This window comes from Numenius arquata, chromosome 3 (genome assembly GCF_964106895.1).
Source record: "Numenius arquata chromosome 3, bNumArq3.hap1.1, whole genome shotgun sequence".
Classification (NCBI taxonomy): Eukaryota; Metazoa; Chordata; class Aves; order Charadriiformes; family Scolopacidae; genus Numenius; species Numenius arquata.
This window is the reverse complement of record NC_133578.1, coordinates 30,060,038-30,081,001: the sequence shown is the minus strand read 5'-3', so window position 1 is coordinate 30,081,001 and position 20,964 is coordinate 30,060,038. Positions and strand designations below refer to the sequence as shown.

At 45.1% G+C, this 20,964-nt stretch overlaps 1 protein-coding gene across 1 annotated transcript in view; it reads left to right on the top strand.

Moving 5' to 3' along the window:
* Positions 1–269: 269 nt before the first annotated feature.
* Positions 270–20,964, top strand: part of PLEKHM3 (pleckstrin homology domain containing M3) — a 73,958-nt gene continuing 53,263 nt past the window's right edge. The window contains exons 1-2 of the mRNA XM_074145675.1: positions 270–928; positions 11,819–12,754. Coding sequence (XP_074001776.1) covers positions 325–928; positions 11,819–12,754 — 1,540 coding nt within the window. The 5' untranslated portion in view covers positions 270–324. The remainder of the gene's footprint in view (positions 929–11,818; positions 12,755–20,964) is intronic.

The following is a 20,964-nucleotide window of genomic DNA, read 5'->3' as shown; positions in this document are numbered from 1 at the left end:
AGGAGTGATGTGATTAAAATCTGTGAAAAGGCTCTTCCTGACATGGTGTTTTGCTTTGCTTTACAGGTACTCTCCATCACTATGAGCTTATTCCATAGAGGGACTGTAGCCCACTTGACCAGTGGATGTTAAGTCTCCCATCTGAAGGCAGGTTGACTTGGTTCCTTTCTACCACTAAGGATTGTTGTTGATGAATGTATTTGACCCACCATCTCTAAGTTAATGGTGTGCCAAGGACAGATGTGAAGCAGCTCTTTCCCTGGATATTGATGTGGTGTCTTCTTAAAGTGTCATGACACCTTGAGCCCACTGGCAGCAGAGGATATGGAGGCTCTTGAAGTTGATGACATTAGCCCTGCCTTGGAAGTGACTGAAGACTTTTTCAATAGTTTTGATACTAAGCTTGAAAAGATTGTGCAGCCCTCTGAGGTGTACGGTGTACAGGAGGTGCCCGAACTGGTTGGGCATGAGGTATTTGATCAGATAACAGAGAGCAGGAATCTGAGGAACGTCGCCTCCTTAGCCAAAAGTAGCCTCATCTGGGATCACTGCAAAAATGGCCTCTTGGAAACCAAAGCTCAGACAGCATTCCCTGCCAAAGACCAGCGCATGGTGCAGAGGGGAACAGCTGCTGACAACCTTGCTTGGGCAGGGGAAGGGGAGACCACAGCTTTTAACATCTTCAATATCTGCCAGCGGAGGAGAGACAGGCCTCGCTCGGTGAACGACATCCTGGTGCAGAATGAGGAAGCCTCCACATTCAAGCCAGGACACAACAGGTCACGCTCCGATATCAGCCATGTAAACTGGGGAGTGGTCTTCACGGGCACCTCCTTGCAGCAGCCACCTGCGCCTGGTCAGGACAATAACTGTGCTTTGCTCTCTTACCTGGCATTAACCAAGGGAGAGGACATCCAAGGAAACACAGGTTTGTGCTGATGCTTTATTGTTTCTGTTGATATGAGGACTTTCCTATTTGTTCTTAATATTTGTCTTGAAAAAGGAGCTGTGTGTTTAAAAAAAAACAACAACAAAGCCTCCTAAAAACAACTGTGAGGTCGCTCTTAAGATGGTAGAAATCAGCATGGCTCTGTTATCTTTGATATAGCTCTGTTTGCCTGCCTAAGGATGAGTTTTTAAACCAATCTTGACTTCTCTTCCTTTCATCATTTGAAAAACTAAGCTTGCTTTACTTTTTGCTTTATTTTGTTCAGTTTGACTCAGGAAAAAGTAACTTATTTGTTACATATTTCTGATCATTTCCTTACCTGATTTTCCCGAACTAAAAAACCTTCAAATGCTAAAGCTATTGGGAGAATGGCAAATCCAAACAAAGGCAGTTTTCATAAAAGTTAAAGAGCAGCCGTTAAAAAGAGGGCATACAAAGCTTTACTGTAAGGCCTGAGATCTCTGCTCTATTTCCTTAAGAAATGCTGGCTATTCAGTCCATAAACAATTAACAAAAACTCAAGCATGCAGTTTGTGTTTGTCAATATTAAGGCATCTCTGCCAGCTTTGTATGGGGTACAGCAAGCCTTGTTATCAGATTGAGGTAGGCATCTCCAGTGAGCCATATGGAGCGATATTTCAGCAAGTGATCCTTTTTCCTTTTTCTTTCTTGAGCAATGCACTGGAAGAAGTTGTGCTCAGGGCTTCGGAAACACTGAACCAGTGTCTGCATCTCCATGATTTATTTTGTAGATGCCAGAAGTGGACTGGGCACTTACGGAGAAGAAAAGCAGTTAGTGCCACGAAGGTTTTATAATCAAAATAAAGACAGGACTTAACAAAGGAATTTAAAAATTCAAGGGTTGTGAAAGCATGCGTGTATATGTATGGTGGGATGGCTCCAGTTATGAATAGGTCGCCTATTTAGGAGTAAAACAAGCCTTCTGGCTTAGGTTTTCCAGATAATTCAGCTATTTCGGAGCATGAAAAGCAGGTGCCCAAATGGTTGTGGTTTGTGGATGTGTGCACATATAAATATATATAATATGTAGGTAGGTATGTGTGTGTGTGTGTGTATATATATATACATACACCAACCTGGAGGTTATTGTGTTATATTGTGGTACAGTTGCTGTATCCCAAAGAAGGGTGCTCTTGGTTTACAAAGGCTGTTATTTATTTGTGCTGTTATTTTCCTTTAGGGAGATACATTGTTTCCTGCAGAGTGGGGTCTCTGGTCTGTGTCCTTCCTGTGGAAGGGATGTGGAACAGGAACGCACCCAGAAGCCTGGAGACAGAGCTCTCAGTTTCTGTTAGCTGTATCCTGGTCATGTCATGGGTTTGACTTAGCACGTAACATCTTTATATGCCCACAGAATCACCATTAAAATCTAGCCATTATAGGTCAATACATGTCCCTGATAGTGTTTTAAGCTTAATCTCTTCAGTGCAATTTCCCCATGCAGCCCTCAGAAAAAGAAAGGGGTTCTGCTACATATACTGTTTATAATAAGAAATACCTAAGTCATTCTGCGTTTAAAGACTTGTTCGTGTACTTATTCAGTGAGAGAGATTTCAAGCTGCCACTGGATCCCTGAGCTGCAAGAAGCAAGCCACCAATCCAGCAGGTGCTGAGCAGCAGAGTCCGAGGCAGGTCTCCTTTCTGTCAGTCCAGGGCTTAGGCAACTGCAGGGTTGAGGTACACCCTAATTCATTGCACCTCTGTCTGGGGTGAAGCAAACTACATTCCCTTACACACAAATGGAAGACAGTGTGATGCAGCTTTTCATAAAGGGAAGCAAATTTGAAACAATGATATAGGTTTTTCTTCCCCTTCTGGCAAACAAATCTTATAGGAAAGTGCGATGCTGGGACACCATTGCTTCCGAAGTCAGGAACCGCATATTGCAGTCTCTCACCCCTCCCTGGGGTCTATCACCTCTAAGCAAAGTAGACTGGAACAGGTGAAGCTTCTGAAAGTGCTGAGAGTCTCATGCAGGAGGGTGAGATAACCGTGACATAACCATGAGAGGAGAGAAAAGACAAGAGACACACTCAGTGTACAGCTGGATCTAACAGTGGGATGGATTCCTTAAGCTAGGTTGTGTCCAGGATTCCGTCATGCTGTCACAGTGTGTACCCACAGCGTGCCACTTCAGTAGTAGCAGTGGAGTTCAGTGGTACTTTTTCCAGCCCCTCAACAGGCACTTGTACTGTTTAAATGCAGTTAATGCAATGAAGTTTTTCTCTATACAGAAAAAATGAACAAACCATGTTAGTGTGATATACTCTTTATCATTACGATTTCCTGTTAAACAGTTTGTAGTTATGAGTTATAACTGTGAAGACTTCGCATCTGTAAAGTAGTTTTGTGAAGTGTAGCAATATTTGCACTCTTAAGAAGAACAGACATTGACAGATTTCCATTAAGAAAACCCTTGGTTTTATATTATCTGCAATAGCGCCAGGTATCTTATCACCCATCCATTCCTCGCTTGCTCCATCGCACCAGGAACAAGTCCCATTGCTATGCTCAGTGCTGCCAGAAATGTAAAGCTCTTCAAAATGGCTTTTTACAGAAGAGACTCAGCATGGTCAAGTTCTCGGATTTTGGAGGTGAACCGAGCAAGGGAAGGAAATGGATTAGTAAGAGTGGCCGAAGAACTTCTCCCAGTACTCACCTGCAACCCAGCAGCACCTCTGAGGTGCTCAGCCCACGCTTTTCCTATTGCTTTTTTGCAAAGGTGCAAGGCATTTGTCAGTGCTTGCTGTGTGCCCTCCAAGAGCCTTTCTGCATGGGATGTTTGAAGGCAGTGGTACCTGCTTTGAGGAAGGAGAACTTCTGTGCTCTGAAAATGCACTCTTTTTAACCTGTTCCCTTAACCTGTTCTGTTCAGCTGCTGTTCAGGTTTTAGAAGGTAACCATGGTATTTCTTCCCTCTGTGTTCACAAGAGAGGCTGCCATAGAGTTTGCTGCTGCTGTGAGGTGAGGTGAGCTGAAAAGAGAGAAGCAAAGCAAGAAAGTAGATGTTGCAGGTATATGTATCTGGGACTGGTAATTATTCTCCATAAGAGACCAAAAAATGTAATTTAAGGTTGGATAAAAGCTGCTGCAGTGGTTGAAGGAGTCATAGTGGCCACAGCCTGTGGAGACGTCCCTTCCCAAGGCTTGAATACAGATTAAATGAATGCATATGAGATACCAAGAGCAACTTCAACTACTCCTATCAGTCCTCATGGCGGTAAAGGACTTCCCTCTGGAGCCTGCAGAGGTCTCCCAGTCCTCTGAGGCTGGCCGAGTTGCTGCATAGATCAACGCTTCACAATTTTTTTTTCCTTATCTTCATAGTATATTTATTACTATGAGCTTATCTGTTCCTGCTGCTTGCTTTTTTATAATACAAATAAAATGAAACTGGATCCTTTCCATGTGTTGTGAAAGAAAAGGATCTGAGAAGAAGCTGTGCCTTTTGGGGCAGTATCTCCTTAAGCCTGCTGGCAAAACAGGTAGTGTACTAGAAGTGAGCACTGTTTGAGCAGTGTCAAGCTATAAACGGAGCTAGCAAAGAAGGAAGTTGTAAGCAAATTCAAGGCAGGCTTTTGTATTTCTGGGCATGTGGCCTGGCGAACAAAGGGAGAATGCTGCTTCTGTAGTATTCAGCGAAAGCTTGCTTAGATCATTAAAACACAGTGTGTGAGCAGTTATCTTTGATAGTCATGTGGATGTTTTCATTCAAACACAGGCACTCCCAAGAGCGTGGGTGCTATAGTACTTTTCCTGGGTAGCTGTTTTGTTTCCCTGCCATACCTGTGGGCTTGGGGAACTCCAGAGCTGTCAGTGCACTGCACACCTGCATGCTGACAAACCGTCCTTACTGCAGAAGGCTGACTCCTTGAGCCCGTCTCCAACAAGCAGCAATGGAGGTGCTCAGCCAGCCCCATTCATTTTGGTAGTATGCTCTGTCAGGAAGCTGAGCCTATGGGGTGTTTGCAGCACTGTGGCATGGCAAAATACCAGAGAAAGGTGACTGTCTTAAAACTGGCCAGCAGGCCCAAATTCTGCTGTGTCTGATCGAGGCCAGGATTTCACCTCATTCCTTCAAAAAAGGTGATTTTAAATAATAGCTTTTTTTTTCTCTCACCCCCACCCCTTCACAACTTTTTATCTGGCTGGCAGCCTAGCCCCCCAAAGTTTGGGACACTTTGAAGGTATGATCTTGTACTCAGAGTTTGTGCAGGGGATATTTCAAGAGAGCTTTGGGTCCCTCTTCGTATAACTCTTGCACATATTACATACTTTTCTAGTGTGTTTTTGTGGAGGTGAGACATCTAAATCTGTATTCATGAGCAACACACCTCTGATTCACAGGTTGGGCAGTAGGGGTGATCCTTGAGTTCTGAGTAATCATTTTACAGTGCAACTTTCTCTTATTCTGGCGACCACACAGACTTTATGTTAGGGTGTTGTCTTTGTTTGCCAGATATCCTCACCTTTGGCAGCAGTAGTGGTGGCGGATGTTAGCTCTGTCCCTGTGACACTGACTCATGCAGCATTTAGTGGTACGTATCAGTGTGTTGAGCCGCTTTGTGGCGGTGGGTCACAGCAGCAGACAGCGGTGCCATCAATTGCCGCTGTTGTTCTGCTCGGGGAGGGGCTACAAAGACAGCTAGCTGAAAAAAGGCAATGTGGCAGGTGAAGGAGCTGCTGCAGATGTGGAGGTGGCTAGAGCTCCTGAGAGGTGTGAAACACTGAAGGCGTGACATGCAGCCTTTCTGCTTCCCCTCCAATGATGGCCAGGTACAGCCTAGCTCTTGACCCATCTTCCAGGGAGGTTTCTGAAGCCCAATTGCCATTTGTGATTTTGCAAAAATACCCCTGTAGCACTGTCTCTTGTCTGTGTTATGTAGATAGAAGCTACACAGCCAGGGCAGACCAACAGGCTGTTAAGTGCCAGTGGGATGGCAGAACATTATAGATCTGTGGTGTTGTGCAGAAGATGGTGCTGCCATCCAAGAGGCAGATGTGCGGAAACAACACTTGTGCACCTTCCTCTCTGGAGAGCAGGAAGCCTCAAACCACTTGGAAATAATCCCAGAGGTATTAAGCCAGTTGGAGAACCAATGCCCCTCCCGTGGCCAATTTATTTTCAACTTTAAAAGGTAGTCAAGGAAAAGGTAGCTGTACTGCAGAGATTTGAGGCCTTTCAAGACTTAACGAGGCAAAAATGTTATTTAAAACCCAATGTGAGTTGGATACCCTCCACTGCAGGGGTCCTTAAGTGCCAGGGACTATCTGTGCATCTGGCAAGAAATAGCCCCTTCTCCTAGGAGGTTACTGCTGAAGTACACCACATAGTGAGAATAGGGAGGGTGAGTAGGGACAGAGGAGAGGCGCTTTGCCCAAGATCAAATGGGAGTATAATTTGGATCACCTGGCTTCAACTCATCTGCTGGATGATACTTCCCCTCTGTATCCCCTGGCTAATTTGAGGACTGCTGCAGCCTCATTCCTGATTGCCCCTTGGACCTGGGCACCCTCTGAGCTGGAAGGGCCGTGGGGGGCTGGCAGAGAGCAGCAGCAGCGGAGGGTGCAAGGTTAGGCAGCTGCCTCGGGTGGAGGGAAACGTGACCTACTCCACTCCTTTCCCTGGGAGGGTACAGAGTGATGGAGAGGGGAGTGCAGTGGGGGGCAATGGGAGGGTCTCACATACAGGGGATAAATTCATGGTCCAGGAGGATTACAGTAAGCAGCACTGATGAGTTTGGTTGTGAAGCTGTTCTGGTTGGGAGGGTTATTCTTTATGGAGATTCTTGCTCTGGAGTAACAACACTCCATAAAGCTAATGAACAGAGTTTTCATCTCCTGGGGCAGTGTGCTCATTGCTTCCAGTGATGTTGTGATGACTTTCATAACTGAATTTTCAGGTTAGTTGCTATTATTCCCTTAGTGGTGTCAGCTAACTCTCCTAACGTGAACTGACCCTGTTTACCTAGCTTCAACAGTCACCTCATACCCTTTCTTCCTTCTTTTTCAAGTCTGAATTGAGTGAATTTATTAAAAAAAATCAACAAATCCGTCTTTATTTGATATTCTCGCTTCTTTTGCAAGTGCTGCTGTTTTATGCATCTCCTGGCCATCTCTTTCAACTCGTTACACTTCTGTCTCTTCCTGAGTTGAGTCCTGTTCTGGGTTGGTCTTGCACTTTGACTGAATCCAGCTTCCTCCACTGCCCCCTTGGCACAGACACTGTGTCGGTATGCACAGGATGCTGGTGGTGGTCTGCTCAGCAAACACTAGACAAGTGTTCGACTTGCTGCAGAGGAGCAAAAAGGATTGGATGGAGTGACTGGGCAGCCAGGATCCTGTAGACTTAAGCAGAGTTTCTCATACGTTTCTCATACAATGCCACACCAGCATTGAAAGGAAAGACATAAAGAATAATTTGTTCAGGTTTTTTATCCATTGGTTTAGGCAGCTCATTCAGTGAGGAGCTTACTTTTGGTGAATGGCTAAGCCAGCCTCACTAGCAATGCATAAATTTAAAATTAAGAGTTTGCAAGTTCAACATCTTCAGATCAGGTTTCGCTTTGCCTAAGCCTAAGGAGGATGAAAAAGAGCGAATGCCCTTCTGGTAGGAAGAGATGCTGTTTCTTTATATAAATTACTGCAAACTGCTACCTAGTTAGAAATCCCATTGCTGTAGTGGTCCTTTGAAAAGAGGTGGCACTGGGAGAAGAGACCAGATTTGGCTCCAGGACAGCCATCTGCTGGGAGTTTGTGGCTAAATATCAATGCCATTATTTCAGTACCAAGTGGAATCAGATATACTTACCCGAAAGAGATATACCTGCAAACCCAGATGGGAAAACAGCTGGCAAAAAAAAAGACTGTATATTTAAGTAGGAGGGAAGTGGACATTGTGGATCTGAGTCACACTGGCTGAGGCACTATTCATCCGTGATCCAGCAAACCCCATCAAGCAGGGGACTGGCCCAACCCAATTTGAGAGCATCTTAAGTCCTAAAGGTGTCTGCTAAGTTCGGTGGAAATCAGAGAGGAGCGCTATTGGCAAAAACTCTATAAGTTACACTCATCTCTTACTAAGCAGTAGAGAACCCAGAGAGGAGTGCCACCCCTCAGAAGCTAGGCATCTCTGCTTCTGCTCTTTTCCAAGTTACTTGGTATTACTGTCATCAGAAATGCTTCAGTGGTGGAAAACAGGGCAAGTTTTTCTGCCATACCAACAGGGACAGTCAGTTGTTCAGGAGCATATATCTTCTGGACATGCTGAGACGACACTGGGGCTCCCGCTCCCACGGTGTTCGTTGCACGAATTGCCCCCAAGCATGTAGAGGGGTAGGTGTGTGCTTGGTGCAGGGTTCCTGTCAGGGACAAGTGGATAATTCCCAAAGGAGGGGAGAGATGCTGAGGAAGATGTTGCCCTGTCCCCAGCTGCTGAGTCTCTCTTTGTTTTCCTCTGCCTCCTTCCCTCTCTTCCCTTGAAATTGTAACTCCAAATGGGTCAGGCATGGGCCATTTACTGTGATTATTTCCCCTCTTTCACTCTTCCTCAATTTACTCTCCCTGTCTCTGTAGGAAGCAAAGAAGGTGTGGTTTCTGTTTGGAAGGTGGATGGAGAGATGGTAGCATTTGCTCTCTGAGTGGAAAGGTATTATCTGGCACACTGCACATTGAGGAGATAAAGGAGCAGCGGGTTGTAAAGCGTGTGTGTGTAGCATATGGATTCAGCCTGTCTCTGCCAGCATCTACTGCCCTGACCTAAACAATCCGAGGCGTTTGCATTTTAATTCAGTTGGCTGCTGGTTCTGTCCCAGTTAGAGTGAGAGTCAGTGGAGCCGATTCATGGGAGCTTGAAGGGAAGGAGTGGGGTGAAGCAGGGAGAGGGGGTGCCTCTATGAAAGCCAGGCAGAGATAGCCTTTCTCTAACTCAACAAAAGACAAGCAAACCTGTGTGCAGATGAAGGGGGGGTGGCTGGGGGAAGGTTATGAGTTGTCTTATTATGGAGAAGCTTGAACTGTCATCTGTACTTGATGGAAGTGAGAGAGATTGCAGTTGGAGCTGCAGAAGCGCTGCCTCCCTGATTGGATTAATAGAAAGGGAAGATGACTCTAGAATGCCTGCCCATTATCTGCACTACAAAGGGATTAGTGTGGGTTTCAGAGAAATTAATGGCTTTTGAGTTAGCGCAGAAATACTAATGAATGTCAGGGCCAGAGATGTACGGTGAGCAAAATTGGTTCTCTTTTAGTGTGTATGTGTGTGTGCATGTATCTATCCATTTGGGATACGAAAATGTGCTTTTTCTCTACCATTTTGAGCTTTAGATTAGGCTTTCAGTGTTCATATTTAGCTGAACTACTCTCGAGTAGCTTATTTGTTGGCAAAGTATAGTTATATTGATTTCTTTTCCACCTTTTAAGACCTAGTGCCAAAGTAGCAATTTTTTAATTGTTGTTTTCATTTTAGACATATATGCGGGAAATCTTTGTAGGTAAAGCGTAGAGCACTTTGAACATGGTGTTGAATGCAAGCTCTGTTCTGAGTAAGTGGGTGATGTGGGGAGGCTGAGGCTGAGCTGGCAAGGCAAAACTGAAACACATCCTTTTTTGTTAGTGTAGATAAGAGGTAGAATCCTTTTCCCACTTTTTAACCCCCATGAGGTTTGCATACTCACATTAAGTATAGCAAACAATTAATTTTCATGTATGTTTAACGTGAAAGTTTAACTGAAACTTGTCTACTTATTCCTTATAAATCCTTAAAGTTGGTCTTTGCTGAAGAGCTAGCCAAAGCTTTTACACTTCTGCTGTCCTGAATTCTTCACCTGCCCACATGTAACTCTCACAACCAACTACAGCAGTGCTTTCAGCCAAGGACAGGAGCGTCTCCTTAGACTGTAGGTTCCAGTCCAAGTTCTGCTTTATTACCAGTTGGTGTCAGAAGCCTCTTGGACTGTGACGAAGTCCAAGTACTCATAGTAACGACCTTCCTTGTGCCCCTGGGAGGATAGACAGACTCACTCATTAGCCAGCAGTGGTGAGAGCAGCTTGGCCAGCAGTCCTGGTCATATTAGCTGGGAAGCGCAGTGCAGATGGAGATGTGGCAAATTCTATACAGGCTCATCTTTGGCTTTTTGTTTCCAAGCTTCATCAAGCCCAGATGCTTCTGTCTCTTAGCTCTGTGTTAAAGACTTCCTATGTATACTTGGAGGTGATCATGTCTAAAACTTGTTAGAGCATGGCCTGTTAATGTGAGTGGTAACTGGTTGAGCTGAGACGGTGAAAATATTTCGCACCTTCATCTGTCTACCCTATCCTTCTTTCAAAGGCTGTCAGCCTGAGGGCAGAAATCACAGCTTCTGTATTGCTGCAGTTTGTAACACTGTGTGTTAACGGTCAATAGATGCTGATTGTATTTTGACCTAATTGTGCCGGACAGTGGATGAGGCGCTGATCCCAGGTGGCTGCCTTGTTCCTGCATCGGGAACAGCAGTCCCCAAAGGAGATGGACAGCCACAGGCAGAAACCTCTTCACTTGTGTCTGTTAATTCTGCTACTGTTTGTAAGTCAAGACCCATCACAGGTACCCTTATGTTATGCGACAGGCATGAAGAAAATTCCCCTCAACTTTGTGTTGGGCCAAGGTTTATGAAGGGGTCTGCTCCGAAGCACCTGAAGTGCTAAGGCACTTATATAATGTGTTCGAGTCTGGGCAGGCTCTTACTTTTCAATTTTGGTTGTGTCTGCTGGTCCTGAGCCTGATTCTCATAAATCAGCAAAGCTCTTCTCTAGTAAATGGAGCTGTGCAAAATGTTCTGGTCCTGGGCTGTGCTGAAATGTGGTAAGAAACTGCTGTTGCTGGGCAGAATTCTCCATTCCCTGTGTCCTGGGTAAGTCTGGGTGCCAGGTGCGGTGCCTGGCTGCTGGCAGTGGGGCTGTTCTGGCCTGTTTCAGCACTGTGCCCCTCAGCCACAGGTGGGACCTCTCCATCAGAGCATGTTTCACAAGGGACAAAGCACTGCATGGCAGTTTGAGGAGTGAGGAGCAGCCCAGGGTCAGAGGAGGAGAAGGTGCTGCAGGCACCTGGGCACGGAATTCACCTGCAGACCCTGGGGAAGACCAAGTATCTCCCTGCAGCCCCATGCAGAGCCTCGTGCTGGAGAAGCTGGAGGTTTCCTGAAGGAACTGTAGCCATGGAGAGCTCACACAGGAGCAGGTTCATCCTGAATGACTACAGCCCCTGGAGAGGAGCCACACTGGAGCAGGAGAAAAGTGTGAGGAGGAAGGAGCAGCAGAGAGGAACAGATCACAATCCCTTGTTCCTCATCCCCCTGTGCTGCTCAGGACAGGGGGAAGGTAGAGAGGTCGTCTGCGAAAGCATGAAGTTAAGCTTGGGAAAGAGGGGGGCAGGAGGGGAAGATGGTGTTTAAATTTCTATTTGTATATCTGTCAAAATCTATTTTAATTGGCAGTAGGCTGCTTGATAGTATTGTACTCTTCTGGACTAGGTTCTGGGAGACTTGCAGTGTTCTGTTGCTCTGTCGCTATTCTCCTGGATAATGTCAGGAAAATTGCTTTGTTTATCTGTCCCTCTATTTCCCTGTCCCTTTTTTGTAAAGTATTTTGGTACCTCTTGGTGAAGTAGTGCTATATTCTCGTTGGCTCAGATGTAGAGTCAGTGCTTGTGTTTGATAATTGTACCCTTTGGGGTGAAGGCTATTTCTATGACCCTATCCTCCAGATATATCATGTGTGGGTGGGAGAGATGTATAAGGCAGAATGATGTAGCAACTTGAGATGACTATTTAAAAATAATTAATGGTAACATTCTCATTTTGTTTCCTCCAGAACACAAGCCAATGTTCCCAAATATTCTGAAGAAGGGATACTTAGAAATTAGAAGAGACAATGACAGCTACTGGCAAACCTGTTACGCTGAGCTCTCCCCGTACAAACTATACCTGTATTGCTTGGACAGCAGTGGCAACCAGACTCTTCCCACCGTGTATCCCCTCATGCATTTTCAAAGGGTCACTGTTACTGGTTGCATTGAAACCAAGGTGGTGGACACTGTACTGTCAGACAACTCGCAGCTACAGCTGAAGGCGGAGTCCTCATGGGAGGCTTTGGACTGGGGACAGAAACTCTGGGAAGCGGTGCGTGCTTCTGTGCCTGCTTTCACAAGACAGCAGGAGAAACTGGAGAATGTGCCAAAGCCTGAAAATAACAGTGACCTTTCTCAAACCAATGGATTGTTAGAGAAGCCTGTGGAGCTCTTGCTATCCATGAATTTGACTGGAAACACTAAAGAGTACCAAAATATTATCAAATCAGGGACTCTTTATAGGTTAACTGTCCAGAATAACTGGAAGGCATTTACTTTTGTCTTGAACAGGTCTTATCTCATGGCATTCCAACCGGGTAGGCTTGATGAAGATCCTCTACTGAGCTACAATGTCGATGTCTGCTTGTCAGTCCAAACAGATACTCAGGATGGCTGTGACTCTTGCTTTCAGGTAATTTTTCCTCAAGATGTCCTCCGCCTGCGTGCAGAGACCCGTCAGAGGGCCCAGGAGTGGATGGAGGCGCTGAGAGCAGCAGCCAATGCTACTAGAAGTTTAACTCAGAACCCACAGGTCACACTAAGGAACAAACCTGGACATCAGCCCTTTGGAAATGATCTTAGAAAGAGCAAGCGCCAGTCTGTGACGACCAGCTTCCTGAGCATCCTGACCACGCTGTCCCTAGAGAGAGGGCTCACAGTTCAGAGTTTCAAGTGTGCAGGTAAGCAACCAGACTGTGCCATCTGCACCCACTCCTCTTCTGCAGGAAAAAAAAAAAAATCACATGGAAGAGCATGTATGTGTTTTAGCAGCACAAAGCTGTTCCCTGCCTCCCACTATGGCCATAGACACTTCGGTGTGTTAGCCTTTCTTTGCTCTCTGTAAAATGTGGAGAAAAGCCTATGGGATATTTAGGGATTCACCTGCATTTCATAAGCAATACTGAAACACGAGATCGTGCATGTGTAACATACAGCACTACATGGGCTAGGGCTGCCTTAACAAGATGGCTAAGCTATTTTCTTGCTTCAGGAGAGTGGAAAAAGGTGGTCCAGAATCAAAGGGATATGAATTCTGGATATGATGCAACTTTCTGACTTCTAGCAATTTTGTTTCCTTTTATTACTATGTCTCATTTTTGGAGCTCAGTTTTAGCTCTGTGTCTTCTAGGGAGACTCCTCAAAGCATATGCTTTCCTGAAACACCGTTTTTCAGCGATGTGCGTTCTAGTACTGAAGTTCAGGCATGAGCTTATTTGTTCGGTTCTTAAGGTGGGGGTGAAAACATGACCTTAAGTCTCTGCATCTAATTGTAAATCTTAGCTCATTTGACTGCTGACTCTACTCTGAGGCAAGAGCATAATTTTATCCGTTTTGGGAATGAAGTGGAAATAGAACCCGTGTGAATGCAGTTCTTTGTCTTTTACTTCAGCAGAGGCACCTTTCTGGAACAGATTTGGAAACTTTGTGCTTAAATTGTATTCTGTGGCTGGCTTTAGTTATGTTCACTTAGAGTTTGTCAGCTGTATCAGAAACAGCTTTTCTGGAGAGTTTTCCTCTCATTATGGGAGCTATGAGGGTCCTGCCTCCTCCCCACTCTGCTCTGGGATAGAGGAGCTGTCTGATGTGGGGGCCTCCTGTTGCTCTGGAACTAAACGTGGCTTGGGGGGGGTGCTCTGTGCAGGCCCAGGACCTGCTGGCTAGCCTGAATCCCTTCCAGGGAAGCCCTGAGACCAAGAAGTACTGGATTGCCCTGAGAACTGGCTGTGGGTGCAGCTGGGTTTGTCCCATTCTATAGTCACCTGCAGGTGGTGTTCCTGCTCACCTCTCCACAGTGCATTACACCCACCTTGTAGCTGGAGCATCTTGAAGGTTGGCCTCACTGCAGTTGGTGATGTGGTCACAATATGGGGGCTTCAGTTCTGTTCTTGGACACAAACTCTGTGTGACTTCATATCCATTTTTCCTGGGGGTAGTTATGTGCCAAACTACTGCTAAACTGAAGGTGCCTGGGTCTGTGATAACTCTGATTGCCTGAAGACTACTGGGCAATGGTCATGTCTTACCTTTAAGGGTAATTGTGAGAGTGAAAGCTGCAGGGAGACTCTGGGAACGGGTCAAATAAGTATCTCCAAGATGGATCCAGCCCATTGTGTTACCCAGTAGACAGCCTTGTGAAACTCAAGACAGCAGAACTGACAGTCTCATTTTAAGATAATGTCCCAGATGACATTAAAACTTTATTCCTTTCTCCTCATTTCTTTTAATTCAAAGATCAGTAGAGGAAGATTTTGTAATTTTGCTTCATCTTCTGACTGAGGTCCAGGAGAGTTTCAAGTGAGCATTTCCAGTGACCTCGTCAAAAATAGGATCAGGCCCTTGGATGGCAACAGAAAGCATGTCTCCAATGTGAAATAGATTTTAGTCTTGCATTATATAGTATGGGAGCAGATTTTTCTGTGGGAAAGGATGGATTTCCTCTCCCGAACATGGTGCAATTCATCTGCACTCACTTACGTGTTCCCAATAGAAATAAGGTGCTCTGACCATGTCAGGGTTGCATGGGGTCTTTTCCTAATATACAGACATTCTTAGTGCTCTTCTGATCTCCTTTCAGTCTGCAAAACTGAACAAACACTCTTGTGCAGAGAAATGTGGGTTGTGGAGAGTCTGTGAGAAGCCAGCCACTGGGATTCCCGGTCCCTGAGGATGGGGGTACATGGCACTTATGGCAGAAGAGGACCCTTTGCCTTCTGCCTGAGACCCTTGGAGTTGGTCTTTGAGAGTCGGCTGGAACTTCTAGCTGTTACTGTGGTGCAAAGAAGTGTATAATTGTAATTATAACTGGGAGAAACTGGGGAAACTTGTCTGGCTCAGAAGAGTTTGTGCTGAGGAGGCTTTAGAGGCACACCAGCAAGCTGAGGCTCACTCCTGGTACCTTGCTCCCTGCAGGCAGTTTGTGCTGTTCCCTGGCATGGGCTGCTGTTTAACCTAAGGGGCCTGCTGTTGGTAATTACAACTTGCAGGCATTGAGAGCAGTTTTCCCCAGGGCTGGTGGGAGGGGTAAGCTTGGAAAAGGGTGAGGAGGGGGGAGGAAGAAAAAGTTTTGCTGTGAATTCTTCAGCCATTTAGTGCAAATTCCTGTAATTACCGTCTTTGTGTCCTGTCCCAATGGCACATAATACAGCAGAAGCCTTTCCTAATTGAGACCTTACAGGAGGTACAAATCCCTCCTTTGTTCGGCCTGACAAATTAGTGCCAGAAAGTGGCAAGGTCCGAGTGGGAATCAAAGGCAAGCAACACAAAGATGGAACTTAAGGCTACAGTAATAACCCTCTCTAGTCCTGCAGGGGTGGGAGGGAAGGAAAAGTAATGACCAATGGAAAATGAAGGGTTTTTTTGTTATAAATTCCCTTGACATGACAGCACCTCAGGGCTGCTTTATTTATTTAGGAAAAGTGATTAAATAGTAATACAACAGGACAGACCATTGTCTCTCAAGCTGCCCCCCTTCCTACAAACCCCTGCTGTCTTGGTTAATTGATTGACAATGAACCTCTGATAAAGAAGGTTGTTGGGAGGACCTGATGGGACAGGGTTTTGGTTTTGTTTTTTTATTCATTTTCTCTTTGCAGTCTTTGTGGGGTTCCCCTCCCCAATGTTTTTTTTCTGTTTGAAATGCCCTCTGCATCCCCCTTTCCTTTTCTCCCTTAGTAAAAGCTTTTCAAGGGACTGCTCCCAGACAAACAGCTGACACAAACAGGTAGGGAAGAATACGAGTGTCTGTGCCTTGCTATTGACAAGTTTATCTTGGAGTCTGACTAGCACTTTTCAACGCCTGATATAAGCCAGGGCAGTGGTGTCAGATGTAGTCATGGGGCAGGGGGGACAAACTGTTGATACACTGGAGTCAGAAGGGCAGCTCAAAAAAAGTTTTCTTTTGCTTGATGAGCAGATACAAAAGCTTTTCCCCACATTTCGAACTCTTTGTCTTACTGCAGAGAACAGGTCATTATTTCTCATAATTTCTGAAAATGAACGAATAGGCCACTGATTAACACTTGGAGAGGCATGTTTTTTATAAACGCTTTTACCTTTGCTGCCATTATTTATATTTTTGGCTTGGAACTGCAATACATTTTGGAACGTGGGGTTAACTAGAAACTGCTGGCACTGGAATGGCAGCCTCTTCTGTCTTTTGCATGTTCATATAACTGCAGGCTTGATCTTGCCCTCTTGCTGGGGTACAGCAATGTTCCCGTGGGAAGTGTTTGGGGCTCTGAGCAAGAGTGGCATTTGTGAGTGTCGATCGGCTCAGGTGAGACTTTGGAGGGACCTATCCCTTGTCTTTAAACAGGTATGAAATGAAAGTTGCTTTTAAGTCCAAGCTGGTAAATATCAGGTTTTATGATTTGTTCTTTAATATGTAGGAAATGAGAGATATGCATTGTGTTAGGATGATCTCTTGGCGGGGGGATATGTTGTTATTTTTTATGTCTTTACTTCACCTAGATTCAAGAGAAATCCCCAAACTGTTCACGTTACAAAATTGGGATGAGGTGGCTTCTATCAAAACATGTGCTTAGCAAGTGCAGCATCTTGCAAACATGGTAGCTGGATGTGAATACTCCAATGGCTGTCCTTTCTCCCTGTTGGGCCGTCTGTGGGCTCCTGGGGAAAGGCAGGTGTTTCTCCTGGAGCAACTCTCCTGGAGGTCTGTAAGAAGCAAATGTCCTCAGCTGCCCTTCGCTATTGCTATTCCCCTTGGCACATGCCTTCACGTTTCCATAGATGGGGAAGACAAACAGCTTCTGCCCTTGCCTCCTGTTTTTGCATTGCTCCTGTTCTTTTGATGTCTCTCTTCCTTTTCACCTTTTATTTTTTCTCTCCCTGTCCTCTGTTAAATCAAGCATTTTTCCAGAGAAGGCAGTTGTGTCTGCCAGGAACTCTTGTTGCTTAGACAGCAAGTCCTAATGGATGTGGGAGTTTCTGCCTTCTGCAAAATGTGCTCTACACCCTTTTATTTCTCTGTGTGGCTTTCCTTGCTCCTCTTCTGGGGTGCCTTCTGTCTTCTCCTCCCTGCTTTCTCCATGTCTTGCCAAAAGGATAAATAATGCTATTAGGGCTCCACTGACTTGGCTGGCTGAACTGAACACTAGGTGCAGAGAAGCCAAGGTTAGTAAATGGTCTATTTCCTGAGCTTGCAGTCCTGTCAAATCAAGCAGCAGGTGGAAGACTGTTGACTTTCAAGGAGTCGTTCTGCCTCTAGTGCTGTGATCATGTGTGTAGATGGGGGCCAGTCCACTGCAACATGACCAGCCTCTGCTCTAGCTCACTGCAGTGGTCTGAAACTAGCCCCCGCTGAGGTAAAAGTAAAGTTCCTTTTTTTTTTCCCTCCCCCTCAAAGGAAAGAAAGTATTTTGCTAATAGCTTGCAAGTCAGCAAGGGTGATGGAAAAAAAAAAAAAGTAAAAAAAGCATTAGCCAGGTTTGATGTTGACTTTGTTCAACTTCTCAAAAAGCGATATAGTTGACACTGCTCAAATCCAGGTAGCTGAAAAGCATGGGTGCTCCTTCCTTGAATTTAGCAAATACTTTGTTAACTGTCATCACACCCAGCACCTATTTGTAGCATGTCACTGAAATAAAAATACTAGGGGACAAATCTTGGCAGACGTAGTACAATAATAAAATACCCGAAGGTCCTTTGGAAGTTTATAAGCACATTTTTAGTCTGAAATAACAATTGTTCTCACCTGTCCAGGGCTTTAAGGACTGTGCTTTCTAAGTGCTGTGTATATTTTGTGCTTGGTTTCATCTCAATTGTTCTCTTTGTTCCAAGACTTCAGCAGCTTTTTGCCTTCCCTGTATTTGAGAATCTCTAAAATCCCTTGAGAATGTGTTTTGCACTGTAAAGTTTTTATTGTTTAAGTGTCTTCACTTTAGACCACAGTCTTCCAGTCTTGTATGTGACTTTCAGGCTCTGCTTCTATTGATTCAAAAGCAAAACCTACACTGCTAACAGTGGTATTTCTAAACTCTTACTCTTTGCTAGCCAAAACCAACTGAGCAGAAACATCATCACCCATGTCTAAATTAGTATTTGGAAAATACACCATGTCTGAGGAAGGCCACTGACTTGTTGGAAGGAGTGGGGGGAAGGTTTCCAGACAAGCGTGACTTGAATTTGTGTAGCAAGGAGTACTTAATTTGCAGTGGACCTACATGTTTCAAAACACAAGGTTGCTGGTCCACAGTGCCTTGCCATGTGACAGCTCTTGTTTAGGGAAAGATCAGAAGATACCGCATGGTATCTCATTTACTTGCTTGAGTTGATTAAACCTGTTATCAGGGATCAGTTATGATCACAGAAACCATTTAATCTTCAGTGGTAAGGTTTTCATTCTGGTTTTAAGACGGCTTGACTAGGGGAAATGGCAGTGAAAACTATTAGCTTTGTCTAAGCTGGTAGAATGTTAGGTCCTTCACCTTCCTGGATTTGGCTGGCACCTTCGCAGAGTGGGGTTTTCCCCTTCATAGGATTTGGTTTGGAGTTGGCCTGCTGCCGCCCAGAAGGGTAGTTTAGATGCATACTTGGCCAGTTCAGTGCCTGTCCTGCACCCTGCTGTGCACTTTGCAACCCTCAGCTGGTGTTTTACTGAAGTATTTGCCTCAGCCCTGCAGGCAGAACAGCTGATACAAATGTCTTGGCTGATGAACCTACATATTCCTCCTGGCAGGTTTAAAGGGCACCTGTGCTGCCTGTATGGGGGTAGGTGACCCCATTGCTCTAATCTGCCTCTGTGAACAACTCTGCAGATTTTCAGTAGGTTCTTTTTTTTTTTTTCTTTTTTTTCCATTAGAAATAAAATATTTGTGCTTATTTATTTTACTGTTATGAGCTCAGTTCTGCTGTGTGTGAGCATGTCTCTACTCACAGTGTAGGCTCTGTGTTTGTCCTTCACTGTGCCTTGTTTCTTCCTGGCTTGCGGGTGCTAGGTATTAGCTCCACTGCCCCCAAAGAACTCTTAGTTGCTTGGGAACTTTTTGGTCCATTTATTGTGTGAAGCCGGTCTTGATGAATCTTTTGGCATAAAGTTTAAAGAAGAGGATGCCAAAACCAGGGAGTCTAAATACTCAAGTCTCACCTTTGTTGGAATGGAAAAAGCTACATCTGGACAAAAGGAAGTGTTTTCAGACCTGAAAACTCTAACACACCCCCACACATTTCTTCTTTGGAAAACTTAGAGGCTCCTCATGACTTGTGTTACAAGAGACAGCTTTATCTGTTGGGCTAGCATCTTTTAAATCAGTCAAGCCAGCTTTTGCTAATAAAGGCCTTGCCTTCACAGAAGGATACAGGAAGGGTATATCTGCACAATGCTTTTTCTGCAGTTGCTGTTTATACCAGGTCCCTGAGCTGGTTTGGGATACGACGGTTAATTCAGTTTCCTAAGAAAATATAATGCTGTTTGCTCATAGTTTTACCCCTGGCCCATAAGATTTGAATCTACCTGACTGTTTTAACAAAATTTGAGAGGGGAGAGGAGGTGGCAAAGATGTGGGAATCTTGGAGGTTTCACAGAGCTGGCATCATAGGGAAACCCTATTAATGCTGCTCTGGAAAAATTTGTGATGTGCACTGTGCATTTGCTCAGCATCAGAGCATCCACACAGGTGTGCAGCCTTGAGGGACAAATACGGAAGGCAAATGGCTGCTTTAGGTCCACTACCACAAAACCAGGGTGTTTGTGTGTGTGTTGGCAGGGCTCCCCTGGAGTTCTGTCACGTGCCAAACCAGTGTGTTATTGACAAAACTGTAACACGTGGATCAGGTCAGGGGCAACGTAAAAGAAGTTACAGAACAAACCACAGGCCAACTGGTGGGAAGGTTTCAGGTTCTGAGTCTGGCCTTCTGCAATGTCAATAGACTCTGACACGTACCCGTGCTGCATAAATCTCAGTAGTGCACATGCCCAAGGTAGTGATGCGCGACCAAGAAGAAATTCAGCCAAATAGCATTGGCATAAATATATAAACACACTTACTGTGCGGTTGTTCCTCATGTTAAAAGGAGATACAAAACCAGCCGTGTATTCAAACAGAAACAGAGCTGATTATTTCTCGGTATGTTAATAGCTGCTGTATCAAATAAATGAAACTTAGCAAACCAGGTAGCCTTCAGTGTAAGTAAATGAGTGATCAGGGCAGGGGTAAGTGGTCTTCAAACTAACTGTGGAGCAGAAACGAAAACTGAGTTAAATAGAGACCCTTTTTGCAAAATGATCTGGCCACAACCCAGGACACAGACACCAGTGTTTGCTCTGATCGCACAAACGGCCAGCCTGTTCTTTTCTCTGTTCTCTTGTCTACCTTCTCAGTGTATAAAACCAAGCATGAGTGTAATCAACTGCAGGAATGGGCATATCATTATTAACTATGCTCAGATTATCTACTTACTCCTAGCTGGCAGACTTCAAGGGCTGGCCCAGAAAGTCCGTTCAGTTCCCATCCCTGATTAAAGAGCTGGTGAATTACTGAATCCTGCCAATAGGTCATTTCACGGGAGCTCCGGTTCCCTTCTGTCAGAGAGCACTTCAGAATCTCAGCAAAGTGCCAGATACTGCACAGAAAAATCCTATAAGGGCATGGGGGAAAGAATAGCAAATTAGCTTGAGGTATATGGTGTTCTTTCTTAGCGCTGTTGTCTTGGGAATGGGGAGAAAGGAGTTGAAAGGATGCACTAGGTGAATGCAAACTGGCCATGCATTAAAGGATTTACAAACTGTAACTGTGTGTGAAGTGTGTCTTCATAGCTGTAATTAGCTTGGAGCAAGTTCTCTGGGAAGAATGGTGTCTCAGTCCTTCTCAGCATTTGACACTAAAGGTAAAAGAACCTGAATTTCTGGTGAAATTCAAGTGGGGAAATCCAA